Source organism: Clinocottus analis, unplaced genomic scaffold (assembly GCF_023055335.1).
Source record: "Clinocottus analis isolate CAN_PGR_092001 unplaced genomic scaffold, fCliAna1.0.p SCAF_24, whole genome shotgun sequence".
NCBI lineage: Eukaryota > Metazoa > Chordata > Actinopteri > Perciformes > Cottidae > Clinocottus > Clinocottus analis.
Window position 1 is genome coordinate 6,398,324 of NW_027175976.1, and position 21,176 is coordinate 6,419,499.

Genomic DNA, 21,176 nt, shown 5'->3' on the forward strand with positions numbered 1-21,176 from the left:
ACTTTCCTATTTTACATTTTTATATCTTGAATCATATCGGCTGTGGTCTTTGGATCCTTAAGGGTCCTGTCGTCTGCCGACTGACTCAACTGCTGCCGTTACTCATATCTGATCAAATGGATAAAACAGATTCAAACTGAATCAAACCGCAGTCTAAACATGTGAAGAGGCTGCTAACGACCACGTTGTGCTCGAGCATGAAGCCGCTGCTTCGTCTTCTCTCAGCTGACACACACAAGTAGAAACTAGTGTTTCGAGAGGCGGGGGCAGCCATTAGCCAAAGAAAGTAAATTATTTATTATGTTGTATTTACACTTGAGTTTACATTACAAACTTGGCGAGATAAATCCTGAACAATGTGTTGGAGAGCTGGAAGACCACACATATTCCATCTGAGTGAGTAAACGAGGGGGGAAAAAAACAATAATGGAACAACTTATAACTAAAGACCAAAGGAAAACCTCTTCTGTGTTGAAGGCATTAGCTGCTGTAATGCATCTCTTTTCCTCCTCTGTTTAGAGTCTCAGATTCTTGAACAAGAGCGTACTTAAGGAAGTCATGAGGGAACAGTTTGATTTAAACACATCAGATTCGAAACTTCATTCCAGACAAGATTCTTTTTGTTTTAAAACTTTCTTTCTCTTTTGAAAACTGGGGAAAGTATGTTGCATTGCTACAATCTCATATGAGCAGGTCAGATATGATGGTGAGGCCACACACGCACACACACATTTTAAAATCCTGAGGAGAGGGGGAACATGTTCTCAACGTGTGAGAGAACAAAAAGTCTGATTGTGAAATGTCTCAGCAACATTTCCTTTGCTCTTCTTCCTGCTCTCTTTACCGGTCGGGTCGCTGGAGGCAGAAGACCTTCGCCTGGTTGTCTCCTGACGCGGTTACTGCGAGAGTAGCTTCCCTGAAGGAGAGATCAAGAAAGACAAAGACACATCATTTAGTGATTGGAGGTTTGAGAGAATATTTAAGTCTAGATATAACGACGCAGCAGAGTCGTACCTGTTGATGGTGAAGTTGAGGATCTCGGCGGTGTGGCCGCGGTACTCGGCCACCACGGTGCCGGAGCGGCCGTCCCAGAGGCGCAGCGCTCCGTCTAAGCAGCAGGTGGATACCACCGAAGAAGACTCCTCCCACTGCAGGTGAACGATGCCAGCCTGGAGGACCACGGAGAGGAAAATAAATAAAACAGTTCAGGAGTGTATAATTCAACATATTATCTGCACACGGGCCACATCAACTCAACTGGACCTCCCTGACGGCACTGTAAGACCTCATACAGTTATGACAAGTGAGGATCCATGGCGGCACTCAAGCTAAACTAAACGTTCTGCTGCGCGGTACCTCGTGCTGGCACCTGTTCCTCAGGACATGTGTGGCGAGGTCATATATGGCCAGAGTCCCGTCCAGGTACGCCACAGCAACGAGAGGCAGTCTGGGAAGGACAAGAGGGACGAAACGTTTAATGAACCGGAGCTGAGCTGGGAAACTTCCCTCTGACACTCTCTGGACCAAAAGAGCTCTGCCGAAGGGAGTTCTCTCTTAAATTATCTAAGAGAAACTCGCTCGAGGACGTGAAATAGATTGCCATTTGAATTGACCCGATTTCAAATCATGGCGACAAAAAGTAAAATGCACGTCACTTATACTTCTCTGAAATGGAAAACTTCCTGCAGTTTAATGGCTCAAAGTCGTCCATTCACAACTCACATGTTGCAGAATCCCACAGACTCGACAGAGTTGGATTCAGCCTCGTCTGTCGACGCTTTGGGTTTGCCTTCGTCCAGAGAGAACGTTCCGACCACCTTTACGCACAAAAAACACATCGGAACGCTCGTAAAAACAGACACCGGACAATGTTTCTGTGCTTCTCCGTCTTTTCGGACACCCACCTTGCCTGTGACGGTGTTGATGAGTTTGGAGAGACCGTCCACTGAACCAGTGAGCACCAGAGAGCCGTCCTTGTTACACGCCAGGCAGGTGAGCGCCCCCTTGTGTCCGTCCAGACCTGTCAGGCCGAGACGAAACCAAACCGTTTATGTAACGGTGGTGATGTGTGTTATCTGGGTCAGGGGCTCAGATACTCTCTGTATTGTGGAGCATGGTCTATTTTTAAATCAGGGCTGAATCTTATATAATTGGTGTATTTTCTGGCAGCTTCTGTCTGTTTTATTGGGTTGGAACTCTGCATTTGATTGATGGTTGATACTTTTACGGTTTCCCTTATTTACTGTTGTTTTCCATTAAGCAGTGACCTCTCCTAAACCTTTCTCCCAATGGGATTGGAGCGGCACAGTCACATGGAAAGTTCTCCAGAGAATCACATCCTTCCTTAACGGGAAAATACATTTTTTGTCTCTCCTCAATTCTTTTAGAAACTGATTCAGGAAGGCGAACTCATCTAGATAATAAAGATCTACTTAAAAACCTTAAATCTAACAGGATAAAGCTACATCTTGAGCTGCCAGACTCACCTTTAATGACGTGGGCGGCGTTTCCCTGCTTCAAATCCCACACGCGTACCGTTCCATCCTCATAACCCACGACGGCCCGTTTACCTGGAGAGCATGTGTGTAAAAAGTTCACAATGCAGTAGTTTTACACCAAGACGTTTGAGGAATGTGTCTCCAGAATTTGTATCTTGTACTGCCGCCATCTCACCATCGGGGAGGACTTTGCCGCTGGTGGCCTGGCATGCGGAGCTCTGGAAGGTCTTGCAGTCTCCTGAGGGGATCTTCCACATCCACACTTGGCCATCGTTTGTTCCCGCCAGCAGCACTGGAGCGCAGGGATGCCACTCCAACCACTGAGGAGGAAGCCGGGCAGACGGCCACAAAATAACTTCACACACAGATTATGTCCCTCTAGTTTGCTACTGGCAGCCAAGGAGCACTTACAACCATCTCAGGTTGGGTGCATTGAAAAAGAGTGAGATTCAGCAGTTTTGGATTGAGGAGAGGAGAACGTCTGATCGTTCACTTCCTCCACGAGACCACACATTCTTAGCCCGAGCCGTCATCCCCTCTTACGTCCTCATAAATTCCTTCAGCCCAAATAAAAGACTTTTCACAAATGCTTACAGATGCTCAAACTAAGCAGACACATGTTCGTGCTGATGCAGAAGGCTATGGCGGGATTACACCCTTTCACCCTCACCTCCAGATCTCCCACTTCGAAGGACCAGATCTCCTCCTTGGCTTCCACTTTCCAGACTTTAATCATGCCGCTCATGTCGCCCGTCGCCACCATGGAGGAGTCGTGGCTGAACAAGGCGCACGTCACGGAGTCTTTATGACCTGCGGAAACAAAAAAAGGGGAAACGGTTGTGGGCAGATTCAAAGTCACGTGCGTGGCGTGAACACGGCCTCCAGTCGGCCTTCAACACTCACCGGTGCACTCCAACAGGACTTCTCCGTCGCTCACCCTCCAAACGTAGGCCTTATCGTCCTCCCCGCCTGTTACTGCCAAGGTGTTTGTCGCAGGATCCAGATTCACGCAGAACACTGAGCCTGGACAAAGAAAGGCGTTTACAGGAGCTGAACCGACTGGATCGGGCCCGCTGAGGAGAGCGTGAGGTCAAGCGAGGCGAGACGTCTACCCGTGTGCTTTGAGAAGGTGAACTCGCTGTCGTCCTGCTCCTCTTCCATCTCGTCATCGGTTTCCCAGCCTTCGTCGTCATATCCATTTCCGGCGTCTTCAAAGTCAACGTCCTCCAAGTCCTCTGCCAAATCATCTTCATGAGAGAGAGAGGGGAAATTAGGAAGAAGATGCGCCTTTATCACAAGCGGGGGGGATTTTGTTTGTGCAGCAGTACAAGAACCTTTATGAACACATACATAAATACACAAACGGAGTAAATATCAACTAAAACAAGAGAATCGAAACGACATAAGATAATTTAGAAACAAACAACAAGATGAGTGGTGATAAATAGCATTGTAGAAAAGGTTATTATTAAAAAGGGGCCCCACAAATCCTGAGCCCTTAAACTTCTGTCAGAAAGTTTAATTTGGTGGCATGTTGCCCCAAAGTGACTTGCAGTGGAGATGCGGACAGTTTTCAACCCACCGGGATCAGGCTCCTGCTCGTTGAGGTCGATGACTTCAATAATTTCCTCATCTCCGTGCAGATCGATCGTGTTTTCCTCCGTGTTTTCCATGCTGTTAGCGGGCTGAAAGCTAGCAAAACGACCAAAAACTAGGCTAACCGCGCGCGTAAAGCTCACGTTTTCTTACGGGACCGGTAAGTAGTTCCACTTCCGGTCACACACGTCACAGTTAGTGTTGTGTGAATATAAATATAGCAGTTGTTAAATGTCAAATTAACTGCCTCCCCGTGTTTTTCTTCACATGCTGCGGAGACTTTCAGAAGGCAGACGCGCAATGATGACGTAGTCGCGACAACCTCCGCGTCGTTCCCCTCCGTGACCACAGGATGGCGCTGCTGTGCAGAATTATGATACTGCTCACAAAATACTGTGAAAGTGGATGATTTTAAAGGTTGTTATTGTGTAATTTCTCCGAATAAACAAGAACATCGTTATTAACACTAAAATCATCCTAAAATAAATGTTGGCGTTTTGGAGGACATTTTATTATAGCACAATAATACTAATAAACTGGTTCTAAACGAGTTATCCAGGGCTGATTTAATTATGTTTTTTTCTATTATTATTACATTTTGCTTGTAAAAAAAAATGTTTTTGTGTCCAGATCTTTTCTGTCTAAATTTTGTATTCAGCCAATTTCAATAAAGAGATTTTAACCTCAAAGTGACTCAAATAATTTTGTGTGAGTTTGTCTTAGCTTCCCTCAAGAAGTTAAAAGTGAATTGAATCACCGCAACTACCACTAATGAAAATTATGATAGTCAATTTCATCCTCAGTATCTTCATCAGCATCATGCAGAAAATATGTTTTACATAATTCCAAGTTTCATGCTGAGTAATTTCTAAGGAAGCAGCACAGGAAGCAAAAGTCCTTTCACATGCAAAAAACTAATTCTGGGCCACATACTGACTTCTTAAAATATCCCCGTGAAGTGTTCCTCATTGTGTAATCGTCCCTTTCAGTCGGAACAGAAATCCGTCCCTCTCATTCCCTCCATGATTAACACTCAGCGGCCCTCCAGTGAACTGACACTTAGGATTCATCATGCTCCATTACTGATGTGTAGCGACACAAAAACTGTCATTTACGTGGCTGTTATTACCGGAGCAAAGGGTAAGCTCTGCGTCGTGGGATTTTAAACTCAAATAACTCGATGACAAATGTGATGAAAATGTTTTGTAGATTGCTGCGTTATGAACGCAGGAGCGTTACTCAAAATCATGTTAGGTGACAATATCAAGCTCCTCTCGTGGTTTAGAGACATTTTTAGGTGTAAATAACTGAATCTGTCCTCCACATCACCTCAGTGCAATCAAAGCGAAAGAAAATAAACTGTTTAAATTCTCAGGTTTCCACCAGCTTGAATTCCTGACCTCTGACCTCGAAGACAAACACCTCTCTCTGGGTGGACATGTGGAGATATTTGTAAAACGAGCTCCCTTCTCTTCCTTAATCTCTCCATCAAAAGTTCCCTGGCCTGAGATATTTCATGAACACTTAACACAGTTTGTCTACCTCAGGTTTTTCGGGGGGTTTTATGTCTCCAGCGATAGATGCTGCTGGCAGCGCTCAGCCGCTGTGTGCCCAAATAACTTTTACTGGCTGCACGGGCCTCCGCTTTAAGCCGTCCCTGGAAAAATACAACCGTCTCATGATGTGGTGAGATGTGGAAACATCAGAGTGTACATTATTTAGACGTTTCCAATCTGCAGTAAGTGAGAGATTTATAAACTCTCGGCTGGGTTATGAGCGACCGCTGGAAAGTTAGATGACATTAGTTGCCGCCGCTTTATTCCGTCAATCTGTTTCGACAGTTCATCGGCTTGTTTTTTCTGGCCGTCGAGCCAGAAAAGGACTTCATTCAGCTCCTGTTCACATCACTCAAAAGCCTCTCAATTTGTTGGATTTATTTAGGAATATCAATCAGGTTTTGGGACATTTTTACTACGGCGCTGATACAAAACACTAATCCAAGAGCTGATGTTTTAAATAAACTCGTTTTTATACCGGAAAACATAACAAGCCGCCACTGTTTTTCCATGAAAATGAAAAAAGCAGTTGGATTAAAACCGAGACGAGAGATTAGACGCTCTTGAGGTTCATCAATAAAATCCAAATATGAACACAAATGAAATTAGACCGATTACATCAAAGAAAGATTACACGACTGAATAAAGATGGATCTGCAGGTTTAATCCTAGTCAGGAGCATAGGCTGTAAATACAGTCTCTGGTGGGGAGAAACAGGAAATACCATGTATGCAACACAGATCATGAGCTGGTTTGACCTCAGAAGTCATGTGATCCAGTCCCCGAGCAACCGGGACCGCCAACAAAACTCCAATCCTCAGTCTGAAAAGAAGTTTCACCCCCGTCAGTCAGTTATCATCTTCCACATGATTTAGATCACAGAGTTTGCTGATTATGCTTCTGTATCTTGGGATTGGATTGGAAAACACGACTTTTACGTTTAGCACTGAAGCGAAAGATCTGAGGACGTCTTCTGAGTCTGAACATCAGCAAATAAGTCAAATGTAGGATTCAAGCAAAAACACTGACAGTTGGAAACACTCAAAAGGGCAGAGGGAGAGTTGAGGCCTTCAGGGGCAACAGAAAACTGCAGGATTGTTCAGCGCTCCTGGAGGTTTTTTTCCTAATCGTCCTATTTTTACCCAGCAGCACATTGGGTGGGCTTCTCTCTGCCGTCATCAGGTCAGCAGCGACCCCCGTCATAAAAACATGTCTCGGTTTATCACTCAAGCTGGTTTATGTCTGAAAAACAGGACACTCTGGGGCTGTTACTTTACACACACACACACACACACACACACACACACACACACACACACACACGGAAACACACACTATGCCTGACCAGGACATGAAGGCAAATTCATCTACTTTGTGTGTGTGTACCTTTTACACACACAAACACACGCACACACATACACACACACACACACACACACACACACACACACACACACACACACACACACACACACACACACACACAGTATCAGTAATAAGGCCCGGGAGCTGTTGCTGTGTGAGAGGTAATTACTCCATGCAGCTCAGCTTTGATGGAAAGTTTTAGACTAACTGGCTCGACAGTAAGAAGCCTTGACTCTGCTTCTTTTATTTATTAATTTCTTTAACAAGAACTCTTTATGGCTCCGTTTGCTCTCCTTTCGCTCTTAAACGCTCCAGCTTCACCTGGAAAGCGCGCGCCGTCTCCAACGCCGCAGGTCTCGGCCGCGTCCTCGGCGCGCATGCATCTGACTCATGTGGGGCCGCGCTGGGTGAGACGACGGCTTCCCTTCCTCCAAACCACTAACAGCCGGTTGTGTGCGCACTGCAAGTGGTCTGGTCCACAGCCTGCGTGTGATGTGTCGGCTGTGGTGGTGGGAGCGGCAGGCCGCGCGCGCGTGCACGCCTGTTGACTTTCTAGCCAGATTACTGACCCCCCCCCACCCCACCACCCACCCTTCCTTCCTCCGGCCACTGACCAAAAAAACATAACACAAGTATTTTTGCAACATCCTTTTACTCAGGATTTGTGTGTTTTTTTCCCGCCAGAGCCATGGAAGGTACTTTGTTTTAAAAAAAATTAAAAAGGCATCATGCTCCAAACCAGAGGTCAAACCAGAGGTCAAACTAGAGGTCAAACCAGAGGTCTTCCAGGTCTGAACTGGAAGGATGTGATGGCGACCCTCCTCCTGGATGCAAAGTAGATGAACTAACGTGATCAGCGATTTGGCGACCCGAGTGTGACGCTCACTGAATTGCAAATGTGCTGCTCTGGGCAATATAAACCAATCTAATCCCTGCTTTGACATCACTGCTCTGGACACACACACACACACACACAGACACACACAGACACGTAGACACACGTTTGAGTGTTTTATGCATAACTGCGTCAGCAGAAGCGCGTATAAACAAACAATACAGAGGAGAAAGATGTGAGCTCCCTGACAGAAACGTTTCAATGTAGTGCTTTTGTGTCACAATGACGTATGTAATCTTGCAGAATAGGATGAGTTGTTGAACAGTTTGCAATTTGATACATATTTTAAAGCATGTATTTATTATTTGTTTAGGATAGCTCTGTCCATCACTTCACAGGCAGATTTAGATACTTTATGTAATGCTAATTTTGCAAATGTTATACAAGATCATTGTTTTGCAGGTTGTTTTCGTTTGGTTCTTGTTTTGAAGTTGTTGTTTTTTTTCGAAAGAGGGAACTGAAATTTCATAATGAAACTGTATTTACCTCTAGCAACGATGTATGCATCCTATATATAGCTGTATGAAAGTGAATAAGATGTCCTGCATGCACACAGAAGGATCATAACGATATGCATCTCATGTTTGTTTTCATATGCAGATGCAGGGTCTGCAGACACTCGGGGTCGAGCCCTAAAGAGCTTACTCAAGCGCAACAACATCAGAGACGCCTCCAAGACCGAGGCCTTACGTAACCGATGCTCCGTAGCTCATCCACAGAAATTAAAATCCTCTGTTGCCATGGATACGGCTGTCCCAACTGGCCTCCCCCCCCCCCCCCCCACTAAAAAAAAAAAGAGGAGCGACTTTGATTAATAAATGCATGCACAGAGCAGGGACGAGCTAAAAATAATGAGAATTGTTCAAATAGAAAGAAAGAGGTGAAGGACAGGCAAGTTTATTTGTTTGGTGTCTTTTAACAACAACAAGTGCTTCACATGAGACGATAATAAAGGAAGCAGGAGGCAAATAACAAGTCTAAAACAGGAATATAAAACATTAACATGTATATAAGATAGTTAAAAGTATTGGATTAATGGTGAAAACGATTGGATACATCAGGTGCAAACTTGAAATATTAACAATTCAACTGTATGAATACATTAGTGTAACAACATATTCTTTATTATCATGAATAGCATTAAATAATCCAGTTCAAATGAACTGGATGGGATCATCAAGTGCTGCTTGAGTTCATCGAACGGAGCGGCGGCACATCAGACCAAAAACATCACGCCAAGCAATTATATAGAAATTCAGTCCAAGTATATAACAATCGTTCCAGAGCACCTGACCTTCGGCCTCCAGGCAGATGAGGGGTTGACAGTATGATGTTAGTAATTCTCTCCTGCTCAACTCTTGGTTGAATATCAGATGTAACACACATGCAGAAGCTGGTTAGCATATTACAGTCATCCAGTCGGCAGCAGTGCTGCACTCTGCCTGTGGGTGGCTGCTGAGACTCAAAATCAAATATAAAGTAATGGAAATAAAAGCATATTGGATTAGAGCAGGCAGCGGGAAGGCGTTTCATGTTGCAACGAGCCAGAATTGGATAAAAATGTTTGTTTCATTTTGCCACGACCGGTTATGGAAAGTGTTGAATAATGGAAGGAAGGTTAGTGAAGTTGCTTTCTGTCGTTGGAAATTACAACAAAAATGCTGAGATAGTGCAAAATAAAATGTGCCGTAGATGAGCTTGATTTGCTCAAGCTTTCCCTAAACTTAATAATTCTGTAATCTATAGTTAGTCCAGGTTCTCTGTTCCTTATGAACACGTGACAGCAAACGGTGAAATGAAGGGATAGAAACATCACAACAGAATATAATAAAATATAATAATTAGTCATAACATGACAGAAACATAAACTACTAAAACTACTACTAAAAAAGACCAAATACAAATATATTAATGCGCCGTAATAATAACACCATAGAATATAAACCTCTAGGTTATTAGAAACATGCAACGGCCTATTATGATTATAATAAAGCATATTAAAGCTATAATACTCACAATGGTATTATTAGTTTACCATAATGTTACGTAATAAACTAACTATAAGTTAAAGTATATTATAGGGGTGTTATAAAGAAAAAGACTAGCAGTTGACATGAAGTTATAATAAACTCACCCAAATGCAAATATGAATAATGTGTACTTTATTCTGTAAATAACATACAACATTATAATAAAGGTCTCATTAAACTTGCACAGAAAGACTGTTATTGTAATAATTATCAATAAATACGCTTTATTTATTTATTTTATTGAGCACGACGAAGAAACCGGTCCTTGCAAATATATTTAATATAGAGCAGTTAAAGGAGATGCAATGCATCGTAAAGTTATTAAAAGCAAATGATGACCGCGTTAGACCGGAACAGAGATGTTTCTTATACTAAACAGAGACGTTTCCTCTTCGTAATGACCGCAACGCCACAGAATATCCTCCCAGATAATCACATTTTCATCAGGCTAAGCAGGGGCGCTCCATGTGACGCTGCTGGGGCTGTTACAAAAATCCAGTATGGCGGAATCTGTCAGGAGATGAATTTTCTTGCCCCCCCGCTCCTCCTCTCCCCTCCCCACTACACCACCACCACCACCTCCTCCTCCTCCTCTACGCTGAGAGAAAGAAAAAACACCCCAGAGTGTAACATGGGAGAGAAATAAAAAAAGCCCCGCGGGACACATGTTGGGACGACTGGCTTCCTGGTGGCGCGTGTAGGTGAGCTCGCGTTTGCGTCCTCGCGGGATGAATGTGTAGCCGCGCGCCGCTTTGATGTTGATATTCATGCAGGGGATGCGACGCACAGACGGGATTCATCAAAACAATGTCCGGCTGAAGTTTCCACTCCGCTCCGCGTCGGCGTCGGCGCGCCGGTTGGGTTTATTTTCCTCCTCCACGGCTTCTCCGTCTCCCCGACTCGCGTCCGCTTCTGGTAGGAGTGATTTCACATCTTTTAATTCGTTTTGCGACATTGTTGCGGGCGGTTTATTCGCGCTGTAGCGGGCGGGAAGTGTGAAGGCAGCGAGGGAGCGAGGGAGGGAGGGAGGAGGGGGAGAATGGACAGGCGATGTTTATTATGCCGATTGTTGCTGAGCTATTTTTAGTGCGCGACCGAGCCTTAGGCTTTAACGCAATATACAGACTGCTAACACGCTTCTGCTGCCGTATGCGCGCGTTATTGGCGAGAAAAAGTCGTAAAACGAAGACACGGGCCTGCGTAAAGTGTGTGAATGGTTCGGGATGGGCGGTGGTAATTCTCTGCATGCGTCAATCTTTTTTTTCTTCTTTTTTTTTGTGAATGGGGGCGTACGGGTTGTTTGGAGCCGTTCAAGCGACATCTGAAGCAGCATATTACGGCTGGGTTAAAGTGTCGTAAAGCAGACGAAAAGGCAGGACATCTTCGTCAGGGGTGGCGATTTTGTTGCTGTGTCGCTAGGTTAGTGAGGGAGTTTGAGTTTGGAGTGCAGGGTGAAGCTAGTGACATGATTAATGCTACGCTGAAGTCATATGCAGCAAACTTTGGCGTTACATCCCATCATAACTGTGTGTTTAACCCATTTTCCAGGTCTGTTTTTGTGTTATTTCTTCACTTTGGGCTCCAGGGCTTGTCTCCTCAGATCTGTCACCCTGCATCAAGCAAGCTCTTTTAGGGACAATGGCCTGGGACACGCACGCACACACATGAATACCCCTCCCGAGACAGATGAGATGCCCTCGGAGAATGGTGTTGCATGAAGCCCCCCCTCCCTCCCCTGGAGTGTCAGCTACTCCCTGTGACACACACGTTCGACCCCTCCCCGTCTTGCTTTTCCATCACAAAGCACAAGTGTACATGCACTGTGCAGTGACCGACTTTTTTGGGGGGCAATTTGTCCTGCGGCTGCACTGTCTGGCCCTCTTGTCTTAAGACCCACTACCCCCCACCCCCCTTTAACGCACACACACTCATGCATCCATCCTGCTTTACAGGACCTCTGCCAACACACACACAAGGGCGTGAACATGCACGCTGCCCCCACGCCGCCGCCACCCCCCACCCACTTAGCCTCGGGCTGTTTTACCCCTTCTATCGGCGGTGGTAAAGTCGACTTGATGCTTTGGTCCTGAGCCGTTATTACATCTGACAGTGCTGCTCCAGGCACGAGGAATTCAAGCTACCCTCCGAAAAAAAAGAAAGAAAAGAACAATTATTTATTTCCAGGAACACTTGAAAGACCAAATACTTGTAAAAAAACAAAGAAAAGATAATTTTTCTCCAAAACAAACACAAGAATCAAAGGTTTCTGCTATGTAAAGTACACATGTTCATGATACTAACGGGGCGGTACAGTGAAAGTAATGCATCATACTTTTTTCCATTTTTTCCATATTTTCCATATCGGAGCGCTCCAGTCAAAAACAAACTATGTCCGGGATAGGAAATTTATAGCCCGATTGGTTTACAGGTTTCTTGCAGTGTAAGCACGAGGTTGAACTTGAGGTCGTATTGAGTTTTTCGGCAGTGGTCTTGGATCTGCACGGCAACAGTAATTTACTTTAAAAAAAACAAGGGCGTGTTTCAAAGAGCAGGATTAGAAAGCAAGAAATAAATGTTGTAAAAGTGTCGATGAAAACCAGTTTTAAGTGTTGCGTGTCCACTCTTATCATTGTCAGAAGACACCTCTCAGAGCCCGTGGTTGCTTATTCAGCATTTCAATGCAACGGAAATATAATTGCTTTGATGGACATACAACTGCAAGAGTTATATTTACATTTACAGACGACCACGCCATATCAGCCAACAGTCATCATTAGTGTCACTGAGGGATCAATACTATGAATAACTTGGAAAATGAACGGGGTGTGCATCATTACCAGAGAGGCACCTCGACAGCTTTTTCTCTGATCCCTCAACTTGTGCTGTCTTTATTTTTTATTTTTTTACCTTTTCTAACCTCCTGTCCTTTTCTTCCTCTCTGATAGGTTGCCAGACAACAAGCTGGCTCTTTGATTGGAGCAGCCAAATCAGAAGCCTCATGGGGATTGGCTGCTGCTGCCGGACTTTTGCTTCCTATTTCCAGCCTTGAGAGAGCGTTGGATCAACCCGAACACACAAACACTCATTTAAACACACACACACACACACACACACACACACACACACACACACACACACTCCTGCAGCCACAGTTTTGGCATGATTATAGCTTCCTGATTGCCGTCTTGTAAATCACACCTGCTCCTGCAAATACACACACCGAGCCGGACGCCCGCCTGACCGACCTGTCAGCGATGACGTCACACAGCCACCAAGGTAAGATCTACGCTGTTACATTCAATCTATTTTTTTACAGGATGTCAGCATGAATCAGTGTTTGTTCAAGGTGGATATCAAAACGTTTGACTCACGGTTGGAAGGATGACAGAGAGGCAGAGAGGAGGTGACGTTTTGCAGCATCTTCTCCGTCTTTGCATCCACTCTCACGTGAAGAGTAATGAGAGTTTCGCTCCTCGATTTGGGAAGTCTCCCCGCGGCTCGATCTGCCACGTTGATATACGGCAACATTCATCGCTAAAACGCAATAAAACATTTTTAATCCGGCTGTATGACTGTTAATTGGCTTGATTCAGTATGAATGAGCTCCAGAGGACGAGAGAACAAGTCCATAACCGGCCTCATTAAGAGAGTCTACTCTCCTCTTTGACGCCCAATCAAAGCTCAGTTTAGAAGCTCCTGTTGTAGCGAGCTGATAAATTATTCGGGAAGCAGCTGGCAGATGGAGAAAAAAAGGTTAGCCCCCCCCCCCCCCCCACCCACCCCTCATGCCCCGGTCGCCGTGGTACCTGACGGTGTCGACCGTGTTTACCTCGTGCACCTGGGAGTGTGTGCCCTATAAATACCACCAGCGGGGCTCCCAGGGGGACGTGGACGAGCTGCAGCCTCAGCCGGCGCCCTCGGCCCTCCAGCATCTCCCTCACGGACACATCCGAGCACAGCGCCGCCGCTGCGAGAGGGCGCTTGGTACTCGGGTGTACACGCGTGCTCTTTGAGACACCTCGCTTCCCGTCCAAGAAGGGCCAATCTCATTATATTGTTAACTCAACCTCGGATTAGCGCGGCTCAACCGATATCATTAGACGACCCATTGTGGTCCCTTTACACCTTCACTCGTCTGCTCTTCAAACAGAGCTGACAAAATGAAGAGATGAGATGATTTAGACGGTAATATCGGCCGACATATGCAAAGCGACGTGTTCAACTGTCAGAGGTGTGTTCACCGCCTTGAAATACACGATAATAAACATTCAAGCAAGATGACATATTATAAAAGTTATATTATAAAAATACCATCATTTGATTCAGTGTCGCACTTCCATAGAGATAGATTTTTTTTAAATGTAATAAAAAGGTCAAAAACACTGGATCATACATGTCCCACAATGCAACCCAATAGCATCTTTCATTCGAAGATAAACGATAACTTCTGATAAGTCTGAAAACTTAAAATAGCCTTTATTTAAATCAATAGATGCTAAAAGTTGTCAAATGCACTAATAGCCGATTTATCTTTGCGCTGCTATTTTTGGGAACGAGCCCGAGTCATTTTACAGCCGCTGAGCTCTCTTCACACGTCCGTGACCTCGACGAGGAAACTGTGTCAAATCCACAAAAAAGTATGTACCCAGTCACGCGGACTCGCAGAGGGTGTTTCCGCGGATCAATACGTGCTCTTATTTTCTAGAAAAAAATGACACCGTCCATCATTATTTAATCACAGTGGCGATTCTGCTGGAAGAAGACAAACATTGATATTGAATCGATGCCCAGATCTGAACACAGCCAAGGCAGGAAACTTCAGCAGCTGATGGAGCAGATAAACTAAGCAGCTCCTGTCAAAACACCATCATTTTAATTTCCCACGCTGCACCTCTTCTACCCCTCGTCTCCTCAGGTGCGGCGCCCGATAGAGGGCCAAACCCACGATCTCTCACCTCTCTCCAAAACCCCCCAAAAAAAGCCGCGATCTGTTCGCGAGTCCAGGAGAAACGCTTCCCAGCCGCCGCCGTTCCTCTCTGTCTTGTTTGCCTCTGAGCCGCCTTCAGAGGAGACGGTCTCGGTCCTCCGGGTGCTGCCAAGTGGTGTGGGCGTCAATTTAAGGTGTTGCTTCTCCCTCCTGCTTGAACGACAGCTCAGAGACGCACTTGTTGGATGTCGGCACGATATGAAATGTGCAACGCCGTGTGGCCTTGTGGCGCTTGTCAGGCTCCCTCTGAAGTGATATTTTAAGAAGTGAGAACGAGCGGGGTCAGGTGTCAGTTTGATTTCTCTGGTATAATTGTTCTTTTTAAGAAAAAGAAAGATAAACAAGCTGCACGGGAATTGATCCCGCTGTTTCAGGTCAGAGCTCGTCTGCTCAAACTGTTCAAATGAGTTTGTTTTTTAATGAGTGTCATCAAACAACGTTCGCTTTGTTCTCGGGGGCGAACAGCGAGACTTTTCGCATCCGCGGCTTTTGTTGTACTCTTGTATTTGCGATCCGGAGCTGCCAACTTTTTTCTTTTTTTCTTTTCTGAGGTTACTTTGCACTTATTTCCAATCATGTACCAGGTCTCAAAGTGTAAAGCCCTGTGTGTGTGTGTGTGTGTGTGTGTGTGTGTGCGTTGCCACGTTCCCGCGCTTCATGCTGCAGCTCTGGCGGGTGTTTGCCAGCGTGCGTGCGTGCGTTCCTGCTTGTGTGCCATTTCTGTAATCTGCAAATGAGCTTACCAGCACGCATGTTTTTGATCCAGGACTTACTCATTTTCTTTATTACAACGGCAGCAGGATTTTTTTTTTTTAGATTAAACATTTACCATAATGCTCTTCGTAGAAAAGTGAAATGTAAAACGGGTTTACATTTTTCCAGAACAAAGGGGGTCAGGCCGACGCGGCCCTCCCAACAGCAGTCTTTTTTTTTCTTCTTTTTTCGCGTGCATTTCAGCAAACAAGCCTGAGTGTTTGCTCACGAGTGATTACTCTGTGTGCGGAGAGCTTTAGCATATTAGCCTGAGACATTTGTTTTACACTTGAGCTTAGCAAGGAGCTAACGTGTTGAGCTAACGCGTTGAGCACGCGGTTTCCCTAAACGTCTCGCTCATGATGAATTGCGACAGATAGGCAGCTGATCTGAATAAAGTACAAGACAATGAAAAGCAGCGTGCTGCCGAACGGATCCAAAAAACAGACAGCGTGTTACTTTGTCAATGAAAGCCCGTCTTTGTGATTCACTTAAAGGTTAATGTAGCTGTTAGTCATCCTTTACGCATGAAAGTTTGTTTCATCCTTCTATTTTCTGTGGGGGATCGGTCCGTATTCGCCGCTCATGTCGACACCATGATGGGCCGGATGATGATGTGTGAGTGGAAGTGAAGCGTCTCAGAAGAGGGTTCGCAGGTTTCAGTGACTTGTGAAGAAGGAAGGGGGATGCCCCTTTTTAAAAATGTATTTTTACTCAAAAGTGCACCGTCTTTCAAGGAATATCTGCAGCTTTCCCCATTGGAGCAAGAACACGGTGTGCACATGAGTCACACACACACACACACGCGCGCGCGCAGGTACCGCAAGTAATTATCAATGAATGAGAGGTTTGATCTTTCAGTTGTTTCATGCAAATATGTAAAAAAAAAAAAAGAAAAGAAAAAAGGCCTTTCAGCGAACATTATCAGAAGCAGGCATGAATCAGGATATTAAAACCGTTCGGATCACATTTCTCCGGCTTCATTGTGCAGGGTGTGTGCGTGGGCGTGAGCGCCTTTTATGGCAAACTTGACCCAGCGCTCCCTTCCTCGAAGGCTCAACGATATCCGAAGTTACAAGCGCAACCAGTTCCAGTTTTATACGGCCTTGATGGACAACAAAAACAAAGGCGGGGAATGAAGGAAACAGTGTAGGAGGAGACGCGAGTTGTGCTCCCGTCAGTCAAGATCCGCTGTACGATCAATGGTTACGGGTCATTTTATAAAAGTGTTTTATGGCCACGCGTTGATGTCGTGTTGAATTGGAACAGATAGGAACAAAGGGAGTGGAGCGCTGTCGTTCTCAAGGTTAGCCATACGGAGCTGGAGCATACTGGTTTTGGTTGATCGGCGTCTTCAACGTGTCGTTGTTCTTCCGTGACGGCGCTCTCGTCGTTCCTTTTAGCCTTTAACACTCGAAATGTGGAACTATTCCTTTAAGTATCCGCTTTCTGCTGCATGTGAACCTGTGAATGCACTTTTACCCTCTACTTTTTTTGGTGTTTTGTCTGGAGCGGCGAGGGACCGCTGCTGACATGCACACACGTCCACCGACGAGGTAGTGACACGCATATGTGTGTGTATACACACACCCCGGGGACGCCGGAACGTACCGCGCAGCACACGCATGCATGTCGCCGCAAATATACACAGCGCTCCAGCCACGCGGTGTCGTAAATGTTGAACGCTGGTGATTGTGACTCATGTGACGACGAGAATAATCTCCTCGTTTCATCAGTGAGGGGCTCTAATAAAACCTCCGCACCGTTTTTGTACACGGCAGAGACGGAAAAGCTTAATTTCCACTCGTGTGTTCACGTTTTTCCCGCTTTGTGCGAGTAATTTGACGGCCCGTCGTTGTGGCTCACGCCCGTACTTGATAAACACCGCAGCACTACGGATCTCTGGACGCCTATAAATCCATATTATGGATTTTCTTTTTATTACACCTGCCAGATACTATTAACGGGGCAGCAGCGGCACGGAGATTTAGGGAACAGACTCGGGACGGGAAGATCACTGGCTTGTACTGGCTGGTCGACGGAGGAAAAAAAAAGTGAATGGAAAACACTTTCCCTTCCCCCCAGTAAGAGAAAGTAAGGAAGGTGTCCTTGAGCCAGACACATCATTCCTAACTGGTCCAGAAGAGCACATCAGACATAAAACTGTGAAGAACGAAGCTTCCACACCAATCATCATCTCAACATTTTAAAATACAGTGGAAGTACTCCCTCTGCAGTGGCTGCCTATATGAGATATGAACAAAAGGCCAAAGTCCATGACGGTTCATGCATTAAATTTACATTTCTCTCATCGCGTGCGCTCTCCCAGAGTGACCCCCTTTGTTCATCCTCTTATCCAAACGCACGCATTCGCACATCACGCTGCTCAAATCCTGGGGTGAAGGGGTTAAAAGTTTTCGCTGCAATAAAGAGGGCCCGGCTTATCCCTGCGTCTATTTTTAGAAACACACACACACACACACACACACACACACATGATAAGCACACGTGCGTGCACGGCGAACAAACAATCATTACATTTGGTCTCCCGTGTTGCTTCTCCTCTTCACGACTGAGCGGTTTGTGACATGAGCGCGAGCCTCGCGGGGCGCTATTTCGGGCCCCTTGTCGTGGCGTTTGTTCGGCCCGTCCACTCGCGCCGGCGTGTTGTTTCCCGTGCTGCAAAAAAAGCCAGGTACTGTACGGCGGGAAAATAATTGTGACAGATTGCGAAACACACATTTCGGCAGAGTGTTCCCGCCCTCGGTGAACCCCGGTGAGCAGAGCCGAGGTTGCTGCCAGCCAGACAGTTCGCCGGCCCGCCCATGTGCCACCAACTTGGCTGAACACGACAAACAGTCCATCCCAGAACAAACCCCCCGGGGGGGGAGGAGGGAGAGAGGGGGAAAGGGAGAGGGGGGGTGTCTCTTGTGCTACGAGCGACCCCCTACATGCACAAGCCCTGCTTTGTCCTTGTGCAAATGGAGCGCAGCACCCATCCCGTCCCGCCACACCCATCCCCCTCCAATAACAAACGCCCAATCGTGGCCTTTAGACGGGTTTTATGTGCGGGTTACATTAGAAAAGCTCTGTTTTTAATTGGTATCGGGACAGAGACAGCGGCGAGGGAGCATGAGCTAATGAAAGGAACGGGACGCGTCTTTTGTCCCCTTGTCTTTTGTCCCGTCCCAGCCGAGAAACGGGATACACTGTGTCCTGCCAACGAGCTGTCAGCGGCAATTACGGTTTACACTGCCTCCTCGGAGCCCCGTCTTTGCCTTCTGACATGACGCGCCACAGTGCCAAACACCAAAAACACCAAATATGAAATGGTGCACCTGTTACTCTGTATGCATAATGGCTGCAGAGCAACCGTCATCTCACATACTGTGGGTGTTTGTTGTTTTAAGGCATTAGGCCCGGCTGCTGAGGCTTTACAGTTGCATCACAAATCTCCTAGCAACCTGTGCGTGGACGTCCATTAAGAATCGACCGCGTGCGATAATCACGAAATATAGGGAAAGCGTTCTGAGTGGTGTATGCCGAAGGTGATGTGTGCAGGTCAGTTCAATAATTGCTTTGATACATTTTTCATCCTTTATTATTATTGCTGCACTGGGTCACTGCAAAGGTCTGCAGTCCGTCCCAGAATGCAACGGGCAAAAAGCAGAGAAACACCTTTTGCAGCTCGACGCACATCGTGAGAAATAGAGACTCCTGCCATTGATACACAGGAGCTTTGGACATCCAATATGGCCGCCTGGGTAGTGAATTGCACACTACTTAAAGGTAAACTTTAATCATATCTGATTGTCAAAGTTGCATTTCAGCTGTCTGGTTGAGATAAAACACTGATAGTCAAGTCTTAATCAAGATGCAACTCAGTCCCAGACCTTTTGTATGCATACCTATATCTTCCTGAATCTGAACTCAATCTGCTTTAATACTGAAGGAGTTAATAAATCACTTCCAGATGTCAAATCAAATTCATGAATCTGAACTGCAGACACAACTCTGCATGTTGTTGTGACTCTTCTCTCTCTTCATTGGTCCACTGACTTCATGACATGCGTTTTGGACGCACGGCATTCACCCGCAGCCCCTAATGAAACAATTCCCAACTAATTTGTGATTTTATATCAAATAACGGCATTCGCGGAAAAGCACAGAGAAGCGCTTACACACCACGCCAAATTACATTACCCCCCTCCCCGACTCTCCCAGCGTGAGATGGGGGTCAGACGGTCGTTTCCGACTCTTCGTCGGAGGCTCACGCAGGGGTCACCGTCCTCTTTTATCAGTCGGCCGTGACGTCAGCCCGTGCCCCCGGGAAGCAAATTTGCGACCCTGAGGGAAAACAGGCTCTTCAAGGAGAGGCGTGTTTGATTAATCGTATTGTTCCTGTCGGGTTCACCTTGCGCGCCGGAGTCACCCCTGGACGAAGCAGCCAGAACGGAAGTGCGCTGAATGTAATGAGGCCGGAGCATCCTTCCTCCCTTTCTCTCGGTCTCTGTCGCTCTTTGTGGCACAGACACACATCTCGCTTCTCCTGCACAACAAAGGCCTCTGTCAACACGGAGCATGCAGGCCGGAGTGGAGCCCCCCCCCCCCCCACTCCTCCCCCATCCTGCCTCTCTTTACCGTCACAAAACTACGCTCAGCAATGCAGCAGACGGAGCGCTACACCATTTAGCTCCGCGCTCCTGCATCCCCCCCCCCCCCCCACACCCCATTCAGAGCGCAGATCATAACATGCATGTTTTTCAACGAGCGGTAGCTGCATTAGCTCGAGCTGACTGACTCTCTGCCTGAGGCGAGCCGAGGCTATTTATAGCTCCCTGTCTCCCGATGCTAGCCCAGTGGGACCTGGAGGAGAGAGGAGGATGGAGAGAAAGAGAGAAAGGAGGGAGAGAGAGAGGGAGGGAGGAAAGAAGGAGCTGGAGGGGAGGACAGGGGAGGGGGGCTGCTGGGTAACTAGGCTACAGTCGAGATTGATGGACCCCGTTGCCACGGTATGGGGCACTTCTCTGCAAGTGTGTGGCGGTTGTGTTTGACGCGTGTGTGTCACACCTGCGCGGCCTCCACGTGCGACTCGGGTTACAACCGCGCCGCCCGGACTGAAAGCTTATACGCTGTTTGTGACAACTAACCGCAGACAAAGACGTCCCCCCCACCTCCTCAAATGATTCCCCATACTCCCCCACAGGTTGGAGATGTAAAGCTGCAACCACCAACCCAGCGTAGGATGACTCCGAGCCACAGGTGTCATCACACATTTACATCGCAAAAACCCGCCAGCGCACGCATGTTTTCATTTGAATAGCCTCCTCCAGAGATATCAGCTGTCATTGGCGTGTTTGTTTTGGGGAGGCAGGAACGTGCGAGGTGGCGTGACCGCCCGTCTGCTTTATTTACATACATTCTGACACTCACGTGGAAGAGGACGCAGATTTAAATTTGTTTTTTCTTACTTTTTTATTGATTAATTACGATAGG

At 46.5% G+C, this 21,176-nt stretch overlaps 2 protein-coding genes across 6 annotated transcripts in view; one reads left to right on the plus strand and one right to left on the minus strand.

Moving 5' to 3' along the window:
• The window catches only part of LOC137793858 (histone deacetylase 4-like), a 58,797-nt gene that overhangs the window by 2,438 nt on the left and 35,183 nt on the right, over positions 1-21,176 (plus strand). For 2 of the 5 annotated variants that reach the window (XM_068590239.1, XM_068590241.1), the window contains exon 2: positions 12,886-13,216. In XM_068590239.1, coding sequence (XP_068446340.1) covers positions 13,195-13,216 — 22 coding nt within the window. In that variant the 5' untranslated portion in view covers positions 12,886-13,194. Of the gene's footprint in view, positions 1-10,406; positions 10,856-12,885; positions 13,217-21,176 lie in introns of those variants that run through there. The other 3 variants (XM_068590238.1, XM_068590237.1, XM_068590240.1) reach the window with 3 other exon arrangements.
• aamp (angio-associated, migratory cell protein) lies at positions 252-4,376 on the minus strand. Its single transcript, XM_068590568.1, has 11 exons — positions 4,081-4,376; positions 3,611-3,745; positions 3,402-3,521; positions 3,169-3,308; positions 2,674-2,818; positions 2,487-2,570; positions 1,905-2,020; positions 1,723-1,817; positions 1,357-1,447; positions 1,015-1,169; positions 252-916 (listed from the first exon to the last, which is right to left on the minus strand). The coding sequence occupies exons 1-11, from the start codon at positions 4,169-4,171 to the stop codon at positions 841-843; spliced, it is 1,248 nt and encodes a 415-aa protein (XP_068446669.1). The 5' UTR covers positions 4,172-4,376; the 3' UTR covers positions 252-840.